General features: G+C 44.5%; 1 protein-coding gene across 2 annotated transcripts in view; it reads right to left on the minus strand.

The window, feature by feature from the left end:
- Positions 1–901: 901 nt before the first annotated feature.
- Positions 902–13,312, minus strand: part of RNPEPL1 (arginyl aminopeptidase like 1) — a 31,880-nt gene continuing 19,469 nt past the window's right edge. Inside the window, exons 6-11 of one of the 2 annotated variants that reach the window (XM_073359176.1) lie at positions 8,350–8,463; positions 7,189–7,301; positions 5,762–5,870; positions 4,578–4,805; positions 4,234–4,376; positions 902–3,429 (exon numbers count right to left, since the gene is read on the minus strand). In XM_073359176.1, the coding sequence (XP_073215277.1) occupies positions 3,157–3,429; positions 4,234–4,376; positions 4,578–4,805; positions 5,762–5,870; positions 7,189–7,301; positions 8,350–8,463 (980 nt within the window). In that variant the 3' untranslated portion in view covers positions 902–3,156. The remainder of the gene's footprint in view (positions 3,430–4,233; positions 4,377–4,577; positions 4,806–5,761; positions 5,871–7,188; positions 7,302–8,349; positions 8,464–13,312) is intronic. The other variant, XM_073359177.1, reaches the window with a different exon arrangement.

Below are 13,312 nucleotides of genomic sequence, written 5' to 3' on the forward strand. Positions count from 1 at the left end.
TAACCATGGCCTAGACCATCGAGACCTTAACCATTGGAATAGTTTGGCATGCCAGAGAGAGGAAAGGACCCTCACAGACCACCACTAGTCTCCCTACTCCTAGGTCTACACAAGGATTGTGTGAGCATGCCTAGGACATGACGCTGGACATAAAATTAATATTGCATTACTGTTACAATCTTGTTTGGATCAGATCTTGTGTGTGTTTACTAACCCTGTTAATAAAACAAATGAAAGCTTAGAACATTTTTGCTTAAGTGTGACTGTTGCAACCATGCATTTCGGGGTTTCCAATTTAACTGTAATTCTAATTAATTCTGGGCCTGGCCTAGGAATTCAAACCTGTCAAACCTCAGAGTATTAATTTGTCAATTGGGGATTATTAAATTATTAATATACAATAAATAGATTAGGCAACAATTTCAATATACTGTAATATAATAGATAACATTTACCTTAGACTGTGGACGTTTCCCTCTCTTGGAGGCTCATGCCATGTTTTTGCCAGACTGTCTGCCATAGCTTCTAAAATCCAGGCATGTGGTACATCTTTTCAGCAAATAACAAAACAAAGACAACACACCCTCCTTGTTCTCCCATCTGTTTATAACATTCCACCAATTTTCCTTAAAAAATGCACAGCATTTGGATGGGCACAAAGAACAAAAATAGTCACCCTACATTAAGATTTGAAAAATTCTTGTTTAGTCTATTTCCCACAGATTACTTCTGCACTTCCCACACAATTGTGCGTCTTTCTCTCACGCACCCTATTCCCCACTCCTCTTTCCAGCCAAGATCCTTTGTCTTGCTTCCTCTCAAGTTAACAGTACAAAGCTCGCTGATATCTGGCAGGAACAGGGTAAGGCAGACAGCAGAAAAGTTAGACACGTCACAAAGCTTAGTTTAATTTGATATTTAATCATAAGGCATCAATGTAAATTAAAAAATTTCCACCAGGGTCATATACATTCTCCCGCAAAATAAAATGCTGCAAAACCGAGGCCTGGTGCTGCAAATGAGGCTAGTGGTCACTGGTTTTAGCCAGGCTGTCATTGTCGGCAGTGGTGTCCAGGATATTCAGCGCCAACAATGGCGATAAAGGAAGCGGAAAGGTCAATTTGCATAAATCAGCGTAACACGGTAACAATGAACGAAAGGAAAGAGAATTGTATGGAAAACCCCACTGAACAAAAAAAGGTTAACCCCATTAAAAGAGCAAAGAACACAGCCTGGAGATGTCAAGCTCCCAAATGCTGATGGTACATTTTGGAAAGGACTGTAGTACTATGCAGGCCTGAGTTCATTATTGCTTTATCCCAGTTTGGCCCAGGCTAAGGTGAATGTGAAATCCAACTTCATTTAAGGCCAGAAAAATAGGTCAATAACAGCACCTAAATCCCCATCAGTACATGGGTGTAAACTGATTTCATTTGGAGTAATATCCCCCAAGTTTCCTTTCTTGCCAGTGCTATGTACATCTTCACAGCAGTGCTAAAACGTCTGTCAGAACAAATGATGTTACCTGGAAAACACGGGGGAAGTCACTAGAGCGGGCATGTCTAACAGGCACTTAGTAACAGCCCCTCTTAGAAAACATAGGCAGACGTATTTTAAAAACACTCTCTCGTCCGAAAAAGGCAGCTTCCAGCTCAGTTCTCCTTTAGCTGAGCATACTCCAAAGCTTTCACTGTTTACTCAAGCTAGTTTACTTGCTACAATGCTACATCAGTTCCAAGAGAGCCGCAGGGCACCCGCAGAGAGGCACTGAGAGACTGCCCACATTTTAGAATAGAAAAAGTTCTTTAGAATCCCCACTGTATTGCCTGTGTTGTGTCATTTATTAGGGCTGCACTAGCGATTCCCAAAGGATGCCCCATGTGTTTATTTCTGATGAGCAACTACACCACCACTTTGCCCACAGGGAATGGACAGTGGAGATTCTCTCTCTCTTTTTTTTTTTTTTTTGCTAGTAACAGTCAGGTGTGCCTAGCTTGCGAACCTGGGGAAGCACTCTGGGTATACGCCTTGGCACTGCACGGCCATTAGGAGTCAGGGAACAGACTTGAGTAAAGTGGGGTTTAGGCTCCAGCGTTTTGCATCCAGAGAAAGGTTGCTTCCCTCATCCCTCTAACAGACTGTTATTCAGATCGGGGGGGAATATACAATAGATTTTTAGCATGGTCACCATCTCCATGGTTGTCTTGCAGGTCCAGTGCACGCAGATGATTTTTTTAAATTAAATAAAAGGTCCCATTTATTATTCGCAAAGGCAAGTAAGTAGGAAGAACACAGGCCATTTGAAGGATGCAGATGCTCTACATGCCAGGAAATTAGCGAGGGTTGACGCTGGGCTTGTCAAAGGAGTTTAAGGGATTTAGGTTTCCAACTTCCATTGAAATTCAATGGCATTTGTGCACTGAACTCCATTAGGCCCCTTTGAAAATCCCAATCTGTTTGCTCATCATTCCTAATCAGTGCAAAGGGAACACAGAAGGCAGAGTTGAGTTAATGGGGAGGATTTTAAATCCTCCATGAGATTTCTATGCTCTCCATATGTATCCATCTGGAAGAAATCCAGGTGCTGTTTTAAACTAGATTCTCAATTATATAAGCATTAGTTCTCCACCTTCCAAGTCCCACGTTTGTGTCTCAGGAAGGAGCACAAGCAGAAACCATATTCGCCACCACTTCAAATTCTAAAAAGTCCTTTCTTTACAGAGCTCTGACCCAAATCCCAATCATCCTGCTTCTTGATCCTCCTGGCGACACACACACACCCCGACACACACCACACACACACACACACAGAGCACCTCAGATTACTCAACAAACCCATCCATAAGAGCCCCCAAAAAGAGAACTATCCACTTGCAGAGGGGAAACAACTCCATGAAGTCCCTGTCCATGATGCAATGAATCAAAATATCCATCCCACAGTAGTTCCCGCTTGCATCGGAAAGAGATCCCTGAAACTTGGCAGCGTCACTGTGTTGGGCACTTGAAGGCACATTTGCTTTGTGTCTGGGGATTTTAAAAACATCCAGTTACAGAAGATGGCAGCTGCAGGGCTGAGGAAAAGGAGGCAATGCATTTTATTTTTCTTCTGTTCCTGTCCCCGCTCTTGAAGCGTTGTGCCTGGCATGAGATGGTGATCTAAGCAGACACGTTACAATCCCTGAGTGAAATGGCACTGTTAGCGGCCTCTGAGGGCTTGTCCTCAAGCACCAGAGTTGGTGTGTCTGTGGCAACTGCTGTAGTGTCTGTGGTGGGAAGAGGATTCAAGCCCTGTGTCAAAATCTGCTGAATGGTTTTCCGCAAGTTCGGGTGCAGCTGGTTCTGGGTCTGGTAGAAAACTTCTAAGGCAAAGGACTTCAGGGTGCCAGTACAGAGGTCCTCATAAAGTGGAATTGTGTACATTCGAGACATCTACAATAAAAATAAAACTGGATAACACATAATACATATAAAGGTTAAGAGACTCAACTATGCAAAGAATACACCGGACAGTTCTCCATGACCTGTCCTCCAAGATCAGAGGCAGTTACTATATTTCTTCAAACTCTCTCTTTGGTAAGACTTTTAGCAAATTACTTTAGATCAGGTCAACCTGAAGCCAGATTGGTATCAGTAAGACAACAGGCTTTTCTTTGAATGTCTGTCTAAGAATCGTTAATTCCACTACTCGTGCACAAAAAATAGCTCAAACAGCAGGCCAAGGGGAAAAGACACGGTGATGAAACGCATCAGCTTTACACTTCTGCTCAATCCAGTAATGAACGAATGGAGTCTGATAGGCCTCAACTTAGTCTATGGACATTTATCCACTGGACAACAAAACTATCACAGATTGGCATGGGTTGCAGTCTCTGCTCTAGAGGGCCCAGGCCTGGAAAAGAAAGACAAGACTGAGGTGGGCAGAGCTAGGCTAGGGGTGGGGAGCCAGACTAGAATAGTACAGACTATGCTTAGGGAAGTCAGATTATGTCCTAGCCAATCCTTCATCACAGAAGGAAGGCGTTGAACAGAAATATGGCCAGGGCAATGTTGTGTTCCCTTACTTGCAGCCATCCCCACCCACTAGCAGGTGAACCAAGCTCAGCCCCTTCGCAACACACCTGATCTATACTTGGCCAAGAAGCAGAAGTTCCAAGGTCTCTTTCACGTCGCATGTCTCATGCACATGTCTCATGCACTGAGAGGTGCAGTGCTGTTTAATCCAGCAGTTAGTACCTGGTATTCCAAGAAGAGTCGGACTTTGTAAAAATCTGGGTAATAGTCGTTTCGGACTACGATCTGCAACCAGCGGATACGGATCTCTGCATTCATGGCGTCCAGCTGAGAGGAGTAACATTCTGAAAGCTTTTTTATCACCTCTAAAGAGAACATATACACAAAGAGAGAGTTTGTTACTAGGAGATATTTTGCCAAGTTTGAAAGAAATTACAAAAAAGCGGATGAAAAACATTAACCAGGGGTGAGGGGCTATGTGTTAAGCGAGCAAAGTAAGCGATAACATTATTTCCTTCACTGTTTGTACCAGAAACACTTGCCCACTGCTTTGCTGCAGTACTCACCAGGAGGCAACGGTGACCCATCCAGCAATCTGTCCAAAAAAAGCACAGTTTGGAACGGTCTCCAGTTAGTGATGTCAACACTGCTAGCAGCAGCAACGGCATCAAGAGGCTCAGTGGTCCAGAGTTTGAAGAGTGTCTCCACTGGTCTGATCAGACTGGATCCCTGAGATAAGTCTGGCTCAGCTAATGGAGGTCCTGTAGCATTGAGCCAACGTTCAAACTCCAGTCCTGGAATGAGGAGCACCGAAAGGGTCAAGCAGGAGTCTCTGCAGCTGACTTGACTGTCTCAAGGCCCAGGACTGCTTCAAGCATAGTTAAAAAAAGTTCTATCAATAGCAATTGGATCAACTTCTAATGGTAGCAATACAGCAGGGAGCAAGATCCTAATAGTGACCCTACCAGTCTTAGCTATTTTCTCTGCACTATATAGCATTTATCAGGTTAGGTTGTTGTTGGCTCCCTTCCAACTGTAACACTTCTCTGTCTAATTCTAACCCTGATGCTATCTAGTGCTTAGTCACTATGGTGATGGTAACTCAAAATACCCAAGATGATAATGTTGAGATAGACAGAAAGAAAGATGAGGCAACTTGAATCCAACTTTCTCTCAGACTCCCCTTCATGCACGTCACTTTCTCGGCAATTTTAAGACCTCAGTTCTGACAAAGACTCAAGTAGAGATTAAAACGCAGGTAAGAACTGGGGGAGAGCTTCAGCTCTGTAGAAAGGGGGACAGGTGACTGCCCCACTAGTGGGAATGTAAGTGATTTCAGATTTATTCCCACTATCAAAGGAAAGATGAAAATAACCTCCTATAATACACAGAGCCCTGCAAACCCATTTGTAGAATCAATGGCAGGATACAGAAAGGCATTTATACATGAACTTCAGGGAAGTATACAGGCTGCAGCTTCATAGTGAGAGAAATTATCTAAATTCCACTTTTATTTTAATTATAGAAAACATTTCTTTTCTATCCTCTTTCTCTAGCTTTGATGACTGACATTACAAGCAGAGTGACAATGGCATGAATCACGTTTCTAATGGTTTGAATGCCAAAGATGAATCAGTAAGGAAGTTTCATTTTCTTCAGATCCAGCATTTCCCTATACACCCTCTAATCCCAGCCTAGGCTGTTCCTTTCAAAAGTCTTTGCTTAAACAAAGAAACTCTCTCTTTCCCACCTGCTTTGTTGTCAACACTTTGCTCTTTCAGTTCTGGAAAAAAATTCAGGAAGGAATCCAAAAGATCTTGGGCTACAACGCTGGTGAACTTGTATTTCTCAATGTACGCCTGAAACAGAGTGAAAGAGTGAATTATGGTTAGGAAGACACAGAGTTTGTGGAAGAATCAAGGAGCCTGATGTGAAAATACAGAGATGGGAGAGTGAGAACAGCTATTGGAAAGGGGTTCTGGTACGAAAGGAAAGCAAAGAGGAGGGGAGATCTGTACGAGAAGCTAGGTAAGGGAAGCACCATTGTATGCAGAAAAATGGTGCAGTCACAGAAAGGTTCCAAGGTCAGTACAAACTGCGCTAAGCAAGAGCCCTGCCACACTGAAGTATCAGTGGAAGGAGGGGAAGGTTTCAACACATTCACACTTGTGAAAATTAGAACACAACTGACCAACTGACCACCAAGGTATTCACCAACTGGGTATGGATTACAGGAGACGTACAGATGTCTCTGTACATGCTTGATGTATTAAGGAGAGAAAGAGGATGAGTCAGAAGATACTGAGAGAAAGAGAGCATAGTGAGGTGACACCAATGTGCAAGTAAAGGAGAGAAAAGTCAAGAAAAGAGCAAATGAGCTTTGTTGTCAGTTTTTAAAAACACAATGCAGTAGAAGACCTCAATTTATACAGCATATGCTACAGTGCCACAGGATACCAAGGCTTCCCCATCTATAATAAAAAGTGCTCTGTCCAAGAAGTCCTGATCATTGGGTTTGCTAGTCACACATGCGAAAACCACCAGAAACTAGGGACTCTCAGTAGCAAACTGAAGGTAATCCCAGTGATACCTAAACGATTCCATGCAGGGTTTTCCATGGATTTGAAGCCCTAAACAACGAGTTACAAAGATATCTGATTGTCAGAGCACTATTAATTAAGTCACTGGCAATCACAGGACACCCTTTCAGCCTGCAGCTGGAGATGGACAGGAGCCTGTCCCCGTTCAGTTAGGAGGTAACCCAGGAGACACTTCTCTCTTGTGGTGTCTTGTCAGAATTAGAGTGATGGCATGATTATTCTTCTGCTGTCTCAGACCTAAATGCCTCCTAGCCTCTCCTCACATAGGCCATGTCTACACTACCACTTATGGTGGCAAAAGGTACGCTGCCCAGGGATATGAAAAACACATCTCCCTGAGTGACCTTAACGTGCACAGCACACAAGTGGTAGTGAGAAGGTAGTTTTATTAGGTTGACAGGAGAGCTCTCTCCCGTCAGCACAGAGCGGCTACACGAGCAATCGCACCGTGGCCCGACTGCATCGATAAGCTCGCTAGTACAGACATGGCCTTAGCTGCAGTGACAAAACCTGACACAACAGCAGTTAGAAACACAGGCAGAAATGTGTGCAGGACGAGGTATGTATTCACACTAACTCTGAGGAAGGAGTCGAAGTGTTTGGAGTCTCCGCAAAGCTGGGACAGGTAGTAAACAAAGCAGTAGCCTTTCTCGTAGGTGAACAGGTTCATCAGATTACTCGGATTCACACCTGAAAGGAAAAGATAAACAACAGCATTGTAGGGTACTATATAGCCTGGGACATCATCGAAACTAAGCATAAAATCCCTATGATTTCAGCCATTTCAAATTCCAGACCAGTCTCTAAGGCCTCTTTTTGGAGACCGATCTTTTTCTCAGTTCCATATTCTTCAATGCAAACCTTCGGAACCTCTCAGCATACACACAGTGCTGCTAATTTCCTTGTCAGTGACTCTTGAGATGCCAACACTTGGCACCTTCAGTATTTTTCAACCTGCACTAAATTCTTATGTGCATTTTATTTTGTTCTATGTAGCACCTAGACTGTAAGACTACTTCACGGTCTGGTGCTCTGTGTCCCCTTTACACAGTCAAAAAATAAACAAACGAAGTACAAAGACAGAAAACCAGCACCAGAAAAAAAAGCACATATCAGGGTGTAGAAATAAATTTAGCTGAGGGAGTAACAACAGATCAGCCTCTAATACTGCAGAGCTGTATCAACAGGAAAGCAAACCATGCATTTTAATGTGTGCATATATCCCTGTGTGTGCACATTACTATATACAAATATAAAATTATTATATATGTGCACACCAGGGCATCTAACAGAGCAGACTTTCACAGAGGTTGCAAAACAAATCGTTTGCATTTTAACCACTTATTTTGACATGTTCAAATTCTCAGAAGTATTCAGCTTTCAGGGCAGAAATTTTCTACATTTGGTCTTTGCCCAATGATACTTATTTTGGAAACTGGAAAAAAAAATCCATTCAAACATCTGAGTTTAGAAAAGGTTAAAATAAATAATTTTTAAAAAAGTATTTTTTTTAGGACAGGGCTGGAATGAAAAATGTCAGGGCACTGGCTGCTCACCAAAGGCAAGTTCCTTCATTTATATTTAAATTGTTCTTCAAATTAAACAGACTGAAAATATAGGCCAAGATTTTAAAAAACTGGGTGTCTACACTTAGACTCCCGAGTACATATTTAGGCATTTAAATATTTGGGCTGTTTCTCGCAACACCAACTCCCAGCAGTTCCAGAACCAGCCGTACCTGGCTCCAACTTAACCTGAAGCTTGCTAACAGGGTTGTCCTCCCCAAGGAGCTTCATCTGTCTGTGGAGGGCATCAAGACGGAATGCGGTCTCCAGGCATGTGAAGGCAGCACCTGCCCCGAGAGAGAGAGATTATACACACTATCCAGTTGCAGGCAGATAACTGCCTCACTGATACATGTAAAAGATACAGACTACTGGAAAGTGAAAGACAAATATCACAACAGGAGAAAAATCACATGAAAGTACTTTACAGGGAAACCAACCATAGAAAACCCTTGCAATTAGTGAAAAATATTTGCAATGGAAGTCTGAACTTGAAACTTTGTATTTCTGAATTCTGGCTACATATCAGTCTGAAACAAAAGGAACTTATGGAATTAAACAACACGAAAAACTACACTAGATTTCCCACCGCAGGCTCTTATCTGAACAGATTTTACAAGCCAAGCAGAGTGGTACCTGGGCAATCTTTGAATGGGAAACTTTCAAGGAACACCCAGGTGATACAGGAAGTGATATTGGAAGTAGAGTAGTGGGCTCCTTTCTTATGGTTCAGTACTTCATCAGTACCTCAGCCTGTTTGGGACACTGCTGAAGGATATGCATCTCACAGATGAAATCTAGAGAGACGTTCCGACAAAGCGTGGCTAGGCTCTTTTTGAAGCAGTAAGGGCTTTACCTACAGTCTCCTAGCCAAATTCTGATTCAAGTTATATCTCCTTCTGTCTCCCCTGTAGCTGAAATTAGGTAAATTATTCTACATTTCCTGTCCCTAATTTCTGTGCAGAATTGCTCTGTGCTGTTAAGGCACTGCTGCTTTCACCCTACAGCCGGCTGAAATTTTTTGGTGAGTGAAGTGATCTCACCTATACCTTCACAGACATAGGGAGGTGTTGGAGAGAGGACCTAAAAGCTAACTTTTGATTAAGAAAATGACTTAAGTCCATGCCCTCTACAGGAGCTTTCTCTGAAAGGTTTCCAATTTCACTTGCAGAGTCAGCTACACAGGGGCAACGTCACAGTTTTTCAGTGTCTGGAAAGGGCTATGTAAAGAAGGAGGACAGGAATTAAATGTATCCAGTCCTGGGGAACTTGGGGGGGTGGGAGGGAAGGAAGAACCAGTACAGGAGGGATGGGGGGGCTCTACGTTAAATCAAAGTGGAACCAACTGCTAGCACAGAAAATTTATAAGATTTGGGGCCCATTTTTTCAACTTGGAGCCGGGGAAGACCCAATTGGTGTAGAGGAGCACTCCAATTGGGCAAAGACCTAGGGATGTCAGTAATACAAAGGTATCTATCTAGTAAAAAGACAGTACATAAATAACTGCAACTGCTAGTTCTAAAGGAGAGAGGAATGAGACAAACCAGCAAGGATCTTCCTCTACCCCACAGAGATAGAGATGGGAAGAGTAACATGTATTGGAAAGAATAATTTGAACTGGAAGAGGGCTAAGATGAGAGGTACTGTCTGGAAAAGAAATAGGGTGTCAGACAGAGGAGTTTAATAAAGAGCCATACAGCAATAAAATAAGATCTGTAAGAGTCTAGCAATGGGAGAAGCTAGAAGATCAAGTTAAATGAACTAGAATGCCTGTGGTGAAAGAGATCTGGACATGAGATCATGGTGAAATGACAAAGTCAGGGAATAATGTAATACCTGACTATAAACCATACAGAAAAGATGGATTAGATCACAGGGGACAATTTCCTGGTGCAAGTGCTAGAGGAGCCAACTGGGGGGAGCTTTTCTTGACCTGCTGCTCACAAACAGGGAAGAATTAGTGGAGGAAGCAAAAGTGGACAGGAATCTGGGAGGCAGTGACCATGAGTTGGTTGAGTTCAGGATCCTGACACAGGGAAGAAAGGTAAGCAGCAGGATACAGACCCTGGACTTCAGGAAAGCAGTCTTCGACTCCCTAAGGGAATGGATGGGTAGGATCCCCTGGGGGACTAACATGAAGGGGAAAGGAATCCAGGAGAGCTGGCTGTATTTCAAGGAATCCCTGTTGAGGTTACAGGGACAAACCATCCCGATGAGTCGAAAGAATAGTAAATATGGCAGGCGACCAGCTTGGCTTAACGGTGAAATCCTAGCGGATCTTAAACATAAAAAAGAAGCTCACAAGAAGTGGAAGGTTGGACATATGACCAGGGAAGAGTATAAAAATATTGCTCGGGCATGTAGGAATGAAATCAGGAGGGCCAAATCGCACCTGGAGCTGCAGCTAGCAAGACATGTCAAGAGTAACAAGAAGGGTTTCTTCAGGTATGTTGGCAACAAGAAGAAAGCCAAGGAAAGTGTGGGCCCCTTACTGAATGAGGGAGGCAACTTAGTGACAGAGGATGTGGAAAAAGCTAATGTGCTCAATGCTTTTTTTGCCTCTGTCTTCACTAACAAGGACAGCTCCCAGACTGCTGCGCTGGGCATCACAACATGGGGAGTAGATGGCCAGCCCTCTGTGGAGAAAGAGGTGGTTAGGGACTATTCAGAAAAGCTGGATGTGCACAAATCCATGGGGCCAGACAAGTTGCATCCGAGAGTGCTAAAGGAATTGGCGGCTGTGATTGCAGAGCCATTGGCCATTATCTTTGAAAACTCGTGGCGAACGGGGGAAGTCCCAGATGACTGGAAAAAGGCTAATGTAGTGCCAATCTTTAAAAAGGGGAAGAAGGAGGATCCTGGGAACTACAGACCAGTCAGCCTCACCTCAGTCCCTGGAAAAATCATGGAGCAGGTCCTCAAAGAATCAATCCTGAAGCACTTACATGAGAGGAAAGTGATCAGGAACAGTCAGCATGGATTCACCAAGGGAAGGTCATGCCTGACTAATCTAATCGCCTTCTATGATGAGATTACTGGTTCTGTGGATGAAGGGAAAGCAGTGGATGTATTGTTTCTTGACTTTAGCAAAGCTTTTGACACAGTCTCCCACAGTATTCTTGTCAGCAAGTTAAAGAAGTACGGGCTGGATGAATGCACTATAAGGTGGGTAGAAAGTTGGCTAGATTGTCGGGCTCAACGGGTAGTGATCAATGGCTCCATGTCTAGTTGGCAGCCGGTGTCAAGTGGAGTGCCCCAGGGGTCGGTCCTGGGGCCGGTTTTGTTCAATATCTTCATAAATGATCTGGAGGATGGTGTGGATTGCACTCTCAGCAAATTTCCGGATGATACTAAACTGGGAGGAGTGGTTGATATGCTGGAGGGCAGGGATAGGATACAGAGGGACCTAGACAAATTGGAGGATTGGGCCAAAAGAAATCTGATGAGGTTCAATAAGGATAACTGCAGGGTCCTGCACTTAGGACGGAAGAACCCAATGCACAGCTACAGACTAGGGACCGAATGGCTAGGCAGCAGTTCTGCAGAAAAGGACCTAGGAGTGACAGTGGACGAGAAGCTGGATATGAGTCAGCAGTGTGCCCTTGTTGCCAAGAAGGCCAATGGCATTTTGGGATGTATAAGTAGGGGCATAGCGAGCAGATCGAGGGACGTGATCGTTCCCCTCTATTCGACATTGTTGAGGCCTCATCTGGAGTACTGTGTCCAGTTTTGGGCCCCACACTACAAGAAGGATGTGGATAAATTGGAGAGAGTCCAGCGAAGGGCAACAAAAATGATTAGGGGTCTGGAACACATGAGTTATGAGGAGAGGCTGAGGGAACTGGGATTGTTTAGTCTGCAGAAGAGAAGAATGAGAGGGGATTTTATAGCTGCTTTCAACTACCTGAGAGGTGGTTCCAGAGAGGATGGTTCTAGTCTATTCTCAGTGGTAGAAGAGGACAGGACAAGGAGTAATGGTCTCAAGTTGCAGTGGGGGAGGTTTAGGTTGGATATTAGGAAAAACTTCTTTACTAGGAGGGTGGTGAAACACTGGAATGCGTTACCTAGGGAGGTGGTAGAATCTCCTTCCTTAGAGGTTTTTAAGGTCAGGCTTGACAAAGCCCTGGCTGGGATGATTTAATTGGGGATTGGTCCTACTTTGAGCAGGGGGTTGGACTAGATGACCTCCTGAGGTCCCTTCCAACCCTGATATTCTATGATTCTATGAGAAGTCAGGTGACATTCTACTATACACCTAAAAGATTCCACGTAATCTAATGAGGTTCAGTTTTTGAGTGGAGAGGACCATACACTAGAGCAGTGGTTTTCAAACTGCAGGTCGTGACCCAGTACTGGGTCGCGGAATGTAAGGCACTGGGTCACGGTAGCTCTGGTCAGCACCGCTGCGGGGGGATGTGCCTGTGGGCGAGAGCCGCGTGGAGCCACTTGTGCGCCTCCTTGTAGGAGCTAGACCTGCTACTGGCTGCTTCCAGGGTGCAGCATGGTCTGGGAGCCGCCGGAGGTAAGCCTGTGCCCAACCCCACACCCCAATCCCCCGCCCCAGCCCTGAGCCCCCCCCAAACCTGGAACCCCCTCCTGCACCCCAAACTCCTTATCCCTGGCCCCACCCCAGAGCCTGCACCCCCAGCCGAAATCCGTGACCCCCTCCAGCACCCCAACCCCTTGCCCCAGCCCTGAGCCACCTCTCACACCCTGAACCCCTCATTCCCGGCTGCACCCCACAGCCCTCACTCCTGCACCCCAACCCTCTACCCCAGCCCTGAGCCCCTCCTACACCCCAAACCCCTCATTCCAGCTCCGTTGGGTCACGAGCATCAACAATTTTCTTCAACTGGGTCACCAGAAAAAAAGTTTGAAAAACACTGCACTAGACTATAGATACAAATCCTAAATCACAAGACTACAAATAGGTTTATACTACTGGCCTCCTGATCAGGAAAAGGATGTTCGGGAAACAGTGAGGAGGGAATTCAAAGAGGCAACTAAGTCTAATGAAACAGCAATAACAGGTGACTTTATATATTAATCACATATAAAATGATCAATTGTCACATCAGGACAACATATAGGAGAGCAGTTTCTGAACGCCCTAAACAACTGCTTTTTGCAGCAGCA

This window comes from Lepidochelys kempii, chromosome 9, assembly GCF_965140265.1.
Source record: "Lepidochelys kempii isolate rLepKem1 chromosome 9, rLepKem1.hap2, whole genome shotgun sequence".
Taxonomy (NCBI): Eukaryota; Metazoa; Chordata; order Testudines; family Cheloniidae; genus Lepidochelys; species Lepidochelys kempii.